This window comes from Myripristis murdjan, chromosome 9, assembly GCF_902150065.1.
Source record: "Myripristis murdjan chromosome 9, fMyrMur1.1, whole genome shotgun sequence".
Taxonomy (NCBI): domain Eukaryota; kingdom Metazoa; phylum Chordata; class Actinopteri; order Holocentriformes; family Holocentridae; genus Myripristis; species Myripristis murdjan.
In genome coordinates, this window is record NC_043988.1 from 28,256,220 (window position 1) to 28,266,674 (window position 10,455).

Genomic DNA, 10,455 nt, shown 5'->3' on the forward strand with positions numbered 1-10,455 from the left:
TGCAAATGAAAGAAATTGGAATAAGTCTGAGGCTATCTAACTGTTTTCGCTTGAGGACATGGTCTTACCCATGCTAATGTGTGTTTCACCTTTGCATCATATTGATATCTTCTTTTTAAACACTGACATAAATGTGGTTCTTGTTCAATTCATAATAGTCTTGCACAATTCATTAATAACCAGCACAATCAACAGTTGTTTTTTTTTTCTGTAATTTATTGTCAAACAGCCCAGTAAATCATTTCAGAGGATGATTACATTTATTTTATGAATTCCTTCATTCATATTCTAGAGGCTGTCTACAATTTTCTTCTGTACAGAAACGTGATATCGCTGACAAAATGTAGACTGTTGCACTTTTCTCTCTTCTCCCTTTTCAGTGTTTATTTTCTCTTGACATGCTGGAGTAAAGGGACAGACAGACTAATGAAGGCACAGGAGAGAGGGCCGTCGCACATGTTGACCCACACGTGACTTTCGAGGCTGCGGTCGAGACTGCTGCTCCGTCTCTGCACACACACTCTGTCTCATTTCTTGCGCTCCTCGATCTGCTCCACCTCGCTGGACTCATCCACCACCTTGCCGTTGATCATGGTCTGAGTGACGACTTTTACAATCTTCCTGGTCCTCACGTCAGGTTCTTCTATAAAACAGAATACAGCCAGGGTTATTTAGCCTGCCGTTGTCCACTATAGCATTTAATATACAGTTTGTGTGCCATCACACAGTGGTTCCCAAATTGGGGCATGGGGACCACTTGGAGTCCTTGAGAGGGCCTTAAGGCTTCCCAAGCAAAAGCAAGAAAAGTTGGTTTTATGGAGGAAAATTTATAAGACTGACTTTTCTCTAATTCTACATTAGGCAACACTGCAGAGTGGCAGCAAGATGTGCAGTAACTGTGTAAAAATATGGACATCAATAGTGAACTGCACAAAGCACACGGGTCTGTGATGTTTTATCAAAGAAATCCAAGAAGAGCAGCAAAAGATCTGTGGAGTCCAGCTTCCTCTGGACAAAGAGCCCACTCACTGCTGTTCGGGGACAGTTTGGCCTTCATACTTGAGCTGTGATTTGTCACTTTCTGTGGGTAGAGAAGTGTACGTACCCAGACACAAAATTTCATTTGGGCAAGTAAGGAGAATCTATTTGATCTCAATAAAGCAGGATGGGATGGGCTCCACTTTATTGCAGTGCTTTTTTGTGATTCAGGCTGATAAGAATGGTCTATTTTTACATAAAATCCATGTGCAGCATCTAGGGACCAATATAATACATAAATACTGTGGGGAATATGTAATATAATTAATATATTAATTTCATCAGATCAGTATCCGGCAAGAGATGCCAGTTTGCCAAGTAGAAAAATAACTTGAGAAGGAGGAATGTTTTAGCCGTTCATGTTATTTTGTCAGTTAATTCTACTGTTAAAATAATCTGCACTTACTTTTTGGAGGTGGAGGTGTTTCCTTCACCCTGTGGGACAAAGCAGTAAAACAGCTTAATCTCAGAGAGCAAAACATCAAACAGAATTTTTTTTTTCAATTTCCATGTATATCTGCTGCAGGTCAGACACTTTAAGTTTTGCTGCATGATCACTTTGTTTTTTTCCAAATGTCTTCTAAACACACTAACGTCGGACACTTCACATACTAAAATAATCTTCAGTCTAACAAAGAGGGTAATTCTAGCATTGCATGTACTTTTGATTAAAGGTTGTTGTTGTTGTGCCAAAACAAATTCCCAGCCCATCCCAGTTCCATAAGGCCTTAGGAAGCCACTCACACTTCCTCTCCTTCCAGCAGCCTCCTGTAGGTGGCGATCTCCATCTCCAGGTTCTGCTTGATGCGCAGCAGCTGTTCGTAGTCGGTCTTGTTGCGCTGCATGTCCAGACGCAGCTGAGACAGCTCGTCCTCCAGCTGGGTCAGAGTGGACTGCAGACGATCCATCTCCACGGAGTATTTATGCCCGGTCTCTCCCAGGTTGCCCTCCAACACACTCACCTAGGAACAACACATACAGGTAAGACAATAGCATTCAGTGCAAATGACCACTAAAAGTATTAATTAAAGGTCCAACATGGAGGATTTCATAATCTGCCTTAATTACCATAAACAAATTAGACCATTCCCAGAGAAGATTGGCAGCTTCTACTTGTGTGCTACCGGGACAGATTTCACTTCAGCGCAAAGGAAATTTGCACTGATGAACAAAAAATATTTGTACGATGCAAGCACATTATTCCAATTCTAACTTTGTGTTCAAATCCATTCATAATGCATATTTGCTTTTATCAAGGACAGGTGTTGCTTTAATCCTTTTTGTTCTTCAACACAAATAAGCAGAATGGGGACAAGAGGTAACATCTGAAGCAGCACAGCTTATTAGAAATATGATATATTTTCAGAAACATTTGCCAGACAAATTCCCAACTATGGGTTTCAATTTGTATCATATTTGGCACATCAGGCAATTGTGCTTGAATTTTTTAAAAATAATAATTCCAAACATATAAAAGAACACTTTTCCTTCCAAACACAGAATATAACACTTTTTCCATTATTTAGTATTATCTTTTTATTATTTTGACCAATTTGGTGAAAATGACCTCAATATACCTGCTGTGTTAAATTTGAGACAGCCATTTTCAACACGGTTTTACAAACAAAAATGTTATGAAATGTTCAGTAATTTCACTTTGCATCAACTCAGTAATTTTTCCTATCGATGTTTCAGTAAAAAATTGCTGTACAAATGTACAAGGCTGAAAACAATCATGTCTTAAATATGACACATGCGGCTTTACAGGGTTAAAGAGTAACTAAACCCCAGGTCTAAATCTCTCTGAAGCCTGACCCCTAAAGGTGGAAATAGGGTGCCTGGTATTTAGTACAGAGTGATGTCACCGTCCATAGAGAACAACTGGTGGTGACGTCACCGTGCAAAGAAGACCACCGTTAGAGGTCAGGCTGCACTGAGGTTTTGTTTTGGGGTTTAACTACTCTTTTTAAGCAGTGTCACTGTCAGTGTGGTGTAAGATGAAAGCCCACAGCTTAGCTACAGACTGTTCGGACAGAGCTTATGCATATATCAGTTTGGAGAGCCTGTTAGGTCACCAAAAAAAGTCAACATTATTCAAACAAGCCTCTGTAAATTTGACATGCGATACATTATTTGCATCCTCTAATATTTACCTGTGAAGCTCATTCATTTACAACCCACAATACCTCAGCAATTGTGGGGACTGTCAGCACTACAATATCTCTCTGTTCACTGTTGTGGGTTAACTATCAGATTGAGCAAACACACCGTCGGGTATTTTTTGTCTCTGCTGGCTACATGATCTGATTTCACTCAGCAGACTAAACCTTTGCTTGTTTCATTCTGGGTGCTCTAGCATTGATTGATTATAGAAGCAGAATGGAATCAGTGTGTACACTGTATCGCTATTAGCTCTTTGTTGACAAAAAGAAAGCAGCTGCTACCTGGCCTGGCATGTGTACAGAATATAGAGGGAGGGTGGGGGTGCACGGGGCTCCAAGGAGGTTATGTACCAGTAGTTAATGTGAAGGGGATTGCTGCAAGGAAATGTTCTTTCTACAGGCCATTTTGGAGTCAGTGGTGGTTCAGTGTCTTGTTCAAGTACATTTCACCTGAGTGACTGGTTGCAGCAGTTTGAACCCAGTTCCTCTTGTCAAAGGATTCATTCTCTAATCACTACACAACCACTCTGATGTTGATTAGGAGGCTATGCTGCATCCCCACAATCATACCATTACATTACCATCCAGTAAAGTAGTATCAGTCAGTGGTAATGTGGCAAAGTGTTTGATATCATCCCCAGGGAATGAGAGACATGGTTAACTTTACGTACATGCGCTCCTCTGCTGCCCCACAGTGTTGGTGTGTATGTGTGTTTGTGTGTATGTGTGCGGTGCTGTACCTGCTTACGCAGACTGTCCAGCTCGACCTCCAGAGCCTGCAGAAAGCGCCGTCTCTCACTGAGCTCACTTTGGGCACAGCGCAAAGCCTCGTTGCTCTCCTTCACCTCTGACTGCACTGCCTCCAGCTACACAGCACAAACAGACACAAACCCGGTCTCTTCTACAATAATATACACCTTCAAAAAATGCCTAAAGCCCCAAAATAAAGGATAACAAAACTGGAGCTACCTGGGACAGAGAGATTCGAAGAGTGACTGACCTTCTTGAGGTACCAGGCTTCAGCCTCCTCCTTGTTCTTTCGGGCGATGCCCTCATACTGGACCCTTAGCTCGGCCATGATGGCTCCGAGGTCAGGGCCCTGGGCTGCGTCCACCTCCACATTCACCTGCTCATTGGCAAGACGTGTCCTCAGGGAGCCCATCTCCTGCACAGCATGAACAAAAAGTAAACTATCTTCAGCACTCTACACTTTTATTTTGAACCTCACATTTTTGACACCAAATGCATCAAAAATGTGTTCATAGCAAAGCAAATTTTTGTGATGGAGGCCATATTGGAGGTCCACTGTGCTGCTTTTGCCTGGGAACTGACCTTTCTGACACGGATAATTCTGATTGTTTTGATCACATCAGCTCGCTAACCAGAAAATAAACGGTCAACTAACCATCACCCGTGCTGTTTTGCACACTAGCTAACACAGGAGCTAGTGTCAACAGTGGAAAGTAGTTGCATGTTTACACTAACAACATTTACTTTGCTTGCTGGGTAGTTATTTAGCTAACAACTCATTACTAGGTTTGCTTAGATGAGCTGACGTAAGCTGCAGTTCAGTGTTTTGGAGCAGAGACAGCTTGCCGTGTCACAGTAACCTACATTGGAAAACACATCTACCTAATCAGACAATCTGTATTCACATGCAGCTTTAGAGAACTGACCCACACCCCAATTATCTTTGTGAGACAGATCTGTTTTTTCTTAGCATAGTTATATATTTACCTCATATATATTTGCATATTTACCCACGTACAATTCTGTTTTTTTCAGGATGAGACTGCAAAGCAATCAATTTGGTGGTGGTGGTGTTTTATTTTAATCTTGTTTAACTGATTCTTTAATTTTGTTTGTTTCATTTGTTTGTTTGTTTTTTAAGTGGTTGATATTTGATACATGAAAAAATCTTCAGAAAAACTTCTAACCTGGTACTCAGTCACTGCTAGAGAGTTTCGAGTGGTGTGTAAATATGTCACGTGAGAGGCTGGACCACATCCTGGACACCACACCTGACTGTCTAAACACACACACACACACTGTTGGCGGATGGGCTCAAATAATCTTGTTTTGTGTGTGTGTGTGTGTGTGTGTGTGTGTTATCATGGTATTGGAGGCATAGCAACTGTAAAGAGTAGGGAGTTGCCCTACACTTAAATGTTCATGTTTCAGATACTGAATATTGTTCGCTCTTCTGGCCTGAGTGAGCAAACACTGACACACCGCTGGCTGGCCTCTGTCAGCCTATTGTTTCAGTTGTGCTCTTACATTGAAAACAAATGTACTGGAGTGTATAACGACGTTGTGGTTTTTGGATGATAGCAGGTTGAAGTGAGCGAACAGGCTGCCACACAGCTCAGAGACCCCGCTGTAGTTCAGTCCCCTATGCAAAAGCTTCCCACTTTTCCACCGGTAGCCGTTTGGTGACAACTTGCAAGGTGATTAGGCTGACGAGTAAACACTCATTGATCACATTTTGACGTGACCTTCACTTTGGCAAGGATCTCACCTCCTCGTGATTCTTCTTGAGGAAGTAGAGCTCCTCCTTCAGGCTGTCCAGGTCTCCACGGAGAGTGGCGATGATCTGGTCATGGTCAGACTTGGCTCTCCTCAGAGCCTGACAGTCCCGCTCCACTGACTGGCACAAGGTGGCCTCCGCCTCCCATCTGTGTACACATGTATTGGGGAAATGGAGCAGGAAAACAAGTTTGCCAACGATATGCACAACACATATAAACAACACTGCAAAAAATCATAAAAAAGTAAATTAGGCTCATATTAAATCTTTAAAATCTTGCTTTTCTTAAAACAAGTGAAAACAAATCTACCAGAGGAATAACATAATCCCAATTTGTTTCCAGTCAAGTTTCACTTGTTTCAGATGCAGATCAGCCCTTCAATATCAAGAACGTGACACTTAATTTGAAAAAAAAACTGGAAGACTTCTATTAGTGTTGGAAAAGAGAGGGATTAATTCATCCTTGTCAGATTTTTCACTTGTTTTATGAAAAACAACATTTTAAAACAGAAGATGAGACTACATTGCTTTTTTTTTTTTAAACAGACTTTTACACAGTGAAGCACAATACCGCTTAAAACCACTCTTCACAGATCCAGAATGGATATGTGAATATGTAAAATTTCATCCAAACAGCTAACACACAGTTACAGGAAGCACAGACGCAGAATCGGACTCACACACACGCACAAGCACACGCTCACATTGCTGCTAATAGCTATAAATCACAGCCAATTGATATATCACTCCTCCACAGCATACCATCAACACATTGTGAAAAACACAAGCAGTGGGTGTATCTCCTGCGGGTGCGTGAGCACCGTGGGAATGGGGATCTTATTCCACAGCCTGCCAGAAAGGTCATTTATTCACATTGCTTTGCAGTCTGGCGCTCCCATGCGAACACTCGCAGGCAAGTAAAAGAAAAGAACTTCTGTTTGACACTCACTTGACCCTGAAGTCATCAGCTGCCAGCTTGGCATTATCAATCTCCAGCATGATGCGGGCGTTCTCCAGCGTCTTCTTTCTCACCTGAGCAGGGCAACAGGGACAGGTTGGAAAATCAATACAATCTGTAATGGAAGATTAGAGATGATATGTGCTTTCTCAAATGCTATACAATCCTGTTTACACTGTAATTCTCTGACAGAAAATCACACACAACACACGACACAGCACAAAACCTTGACCACCCACATCAACCCATATTTCACCATCCTGCCAGATGCTGGATCTGTAAAAATGCCTTGCACCTTTTGCTGTCATGGCCCCCAACAAACTGCCTCAATAACGACATGGATGACACCACAAAAACAAATCTCAATTTTAATACAAATAATTTAATCTCATAGTGTTAAAAATCTTGTTTTTCCTAAAACAACTGGAAAAAATTCTGGCAGTGGGATGAGGTAATCCGATTTGTTACTGATGCACCGATGAGGAATTTTTCTGGGAACAAGTACAAATATGTCATAAGAACACAGATCATCCCTCCAGTGACAAATGACACTTGTCACTTGTCAAGAAAATTCATGAAACAAGTTGATTAGCTTTGAAAACAAGTGGGATTATCTTATCACATTGATAGATTTTTGTCATTTAAGAACAAGTGAAAGTACAAGATGTGACTCTCAACATGAGACTAAATTGGACTGTTTGTGAAGACAGAGTGTTTTTGCAGTGTACTTGTGGTGTTTTTGTCTCTCTCTAGTGCCAACAGTCTGTGCTGTGAACTCCATGTACAGGCAGTGAAAACAAATTACTGCTTACAGGACAATTAAGTATATAAAATAAGGAGGGAGGTAGCAGACATCCTTGGTTTATCACACAATCCTTCAGTTTATTTTTTAATTGGGAAATAAGTTGCATTTGAGCACTAATAACCAAGAGTTCATACTGAGCACTGACCTCCTGCCCGATGGCATGTGCCTGGGCCATCATGCCCTCAATGTCGTGACCTTTGGGTGCCCTCTCCAGCATCAGCTGCTTGATTTTCACCTCCAGTTCAGCATTGGATCTCTCCAGCGAGCGCACCTTGTCCAGGTAGTTGGCCAGCCGGTCATTCAGGCCCTGCATGGTCTCCTTGTCACTGGTCCCCACACCGAGACCGTTGAAGGAGAGGCTGGAGCCCAGCATGTTGATGCCGTTGCCCACTGACAGAGAGCGGGAGAGAGACAGGGTGCTGGCGGAGGACAGGGTGGAGACGGGCGGCTTGGCGCGGATGCTGCGTCCACCGTCCCTCAGAGACATGCTGGAGAAGGAGGGCTGGCGTACCGAGTAGCTGCGTACGGAAAGGGTGGAGGCCATGGTGCCTGCTAGAACAGAGATGGATTTACAGATTTATCTAAGTACAGCGCTGTTATGAAGCTACACAAGTACGTTTCTGAAGCAATATACAGATATTGACAGTGGAAATGTAACTTTTTTTGTCAACTAAAGAACAAAACTAAGGTCAAGACTAAGAATAAACTAGAAGGATCTACTAGAAGGAACTAGAAGGTTAAAATGCAAGTTCTGTGGTAATAAATGTTAGTGTGAACTTATATTCTCAGTTTATTACTATGACAATGCATTTTCAAAACATGCAAAAGAATATGAAGAATTTTTTTAGCCTTACAGCTGTTTGTTCCTAAAATCATATCTTTGTCAGAAAAGCAGTGAGTTTCCAATCTAGTTTCTTTTGTGTAAAATTTGCAAAAGGTTACACTCCCACATACCATCTGCATGATACCATTTTATTTCTAAACATTTCATAAATAAACTGAAACATTTATGCCATTCTCCCAGAACCCTTCACTCAACTGTGTATTAGAACCCTTTTTCTTCATTCCTGTGTAAAATTGAAAATTTACAGCATAAACAGTCAGAGACATAAAGTGGTTATTGGAAGGGAGGGGTTGAGACAATAGAAGAGCAATAAATAAAAGGTAACAGACACTTACAGGGAGCTTTGTTCTCTGCTAGGTCTTCAGTGGAGATGTCCCAGCCGGGGTTTGACCCTGATGGTGCAAGTGACTCTTGTTGCTGGACCAGATTTCACAGGTGAGTCTGGCTGCAGGGGCATGACTCTATTTGTGGGGTGGAGCTGCGCTTGGTGTGTCCAATCAAACTGCACAAACAAGAGACTGCAATGTGACACCTTACAGAGGAGTGAAAAAAAAAAAAAAAAAAAAAGCTGCGGTGCACAATGACTCAACCAGTCAGTTTGAATGTGTCTTATTTCTAAATAAAGTGGCTTATTGTTTGCAACCACACAGATTTACAAAGGCAGCTGTTAGTTTAAACACTGAACTATCTACAATCAGTGCTTCTTACATCTAAAATGTGTGTGCAAATCCGTTTATTAATGTGCTGGAGTAGATTCCCCTGTCTTAAGTCATGAGTTTTATGTAAATGTTAAGGTAAGTAATGCCAAAAATACCAATAATGGAAGAGTTGTTGCAACAATAGTAGCAGCAATAAGAATTATAGAGCCAATGAAATGATTAACAGGACCACAAAAAAGTGAAAGTGTTAACTGCAGTGACAGGACCATGAGTCACTACTTCTCTCTATTATGTTGTAAAACAGAAGTGCAGGAGCGGTGTGTATGATCCCCACCACTCCTCCACAGTACACAAACTGAGCCAAGGGTTGACAGATTCAGAGCTGTGTTCAGCCTCCTATCTCCGCACAGTGACATCAACCTCCTCCACTGTTCCTCTGACCTGATTGGCTGCGACCGGCTGCTTGCAGCTGGGCGTAAAACAGGCCCCCGCTGGCTCCACAGTGATCCTATTGAGGGTGGACACAATGCAGAGCAATGTGAGAAGCCAGCTTCACCTGAGGACGGCCTGGCGGGACAGGGAGAAGCTGGAGGAAGCAGGAACAATGGAGGCAGAGAGAATGAAACGAAAGGAAAGCCCCCTGAGAAATGCAGGGCGTAGGTTGGAAACTGAGCTGGAAACCTGGTTTATATTCACACACACACATACACACACAAACACGCACACGTAGGCCTACATACCTGCTTTTTTATATTCAAAAAGTCTCCATTATCTCGCAACCCTCCCTCGCTGTAACGCTTATCATTATAATCCTCTTAAGCTGCATGCAATGTTTCAGCAACAAAAACTGGGATGCATGATTCCTCTGGTCAGTATTATTCCCACTGACAAGGCAGATCAGACAGAGACACTGACCCGGCTTAGTATCATACACGCCTACACACACAAACACACACGCAGAGCGAGAAAGAGAGGAAGAGCTCAGTCCTGCAAACAGATGAGACTGAAGTGATCAAAAACAAACAGGCTAGATTTAATTTCAGGGTTGCTTGTTGGTTAAATTCCTAGAGCTTGTGGCCTATTCAGTTCCTATTCAAAGATGCTATCGTACTCTGTAATGCGGATATAGCAGCTAACACTCCTTTTTGTTACTGTATTTATTGAACACTTTCAAAACCAGAGTTACAAAGTGCTTCACAACAAGGTGAAAGTATGGAATGAAACATAAAAACAAAACCAAGAAAGTTAAGTAAACCAAAAAACTAAAACTAAAAAAGAAACTATAATTTTAAAAAAAGGTTAAAGGCCACAAAGTGATGCCATTCATGCAGAGAGATAAAAGACACAGAAGGAAGTTATCACCTTCATCATTTATCCTGCAAGCAAGACAGCCTCAGTTTCTGATGATGTTTATACAATAGGGTTTTATATATAAAGGCAAATGTACACCCAGTGGCCACTT

General features: G+C 41.9%; 1 protein-coding gene across 2 annotated transcripts; it reads right to left on the reverse strand.

Annotated features, from left to right (window-relative positions):
* Nucleotides 1-387: 387 nt before the first annotated feature.
* On the reverse strand, nucleotides 388-8,034 carry krt1-c5 (keratin, type 1, gene c5). 2 transcript variants are annotated; one of them, XM_030060186.1, is made up of 8 exons: nucleotides 7,636-8,034; nucleotides 6,677-6,759; nucleotides 5,719-5,875; nucleotides 4,201-4,365; nucleotides 3,941-4,066; nucleotides 1,783-2,000; nucleotides 1,445-1,473; nucleotides 388-643 (listed from the first exon to the last, which is right to left on the reverse strand). In XM_030060186.1, exons 1-8 carry the CDS (start codon nucleotides 8,032-8,034, stop codon nucleotides 528-530), a joined length of 1,293 nt encoding a protein of 430 aa, XP_029916046.1. In that variant the 3' UTR covers nucleotides 388-527. The 2 variants fall into 2 exon arrangements, with proteins under 2 accessions (XP_029916046.1, XP_029916047.1); XM_030060187.1 differs by having other exon boundaries at nucleotides 1,783-1,995; nucleotides 3,936-4,066.
* Between the last annotated feature and the right edge of the window lie 2,421 nt (nucleotides 8,035-10,455).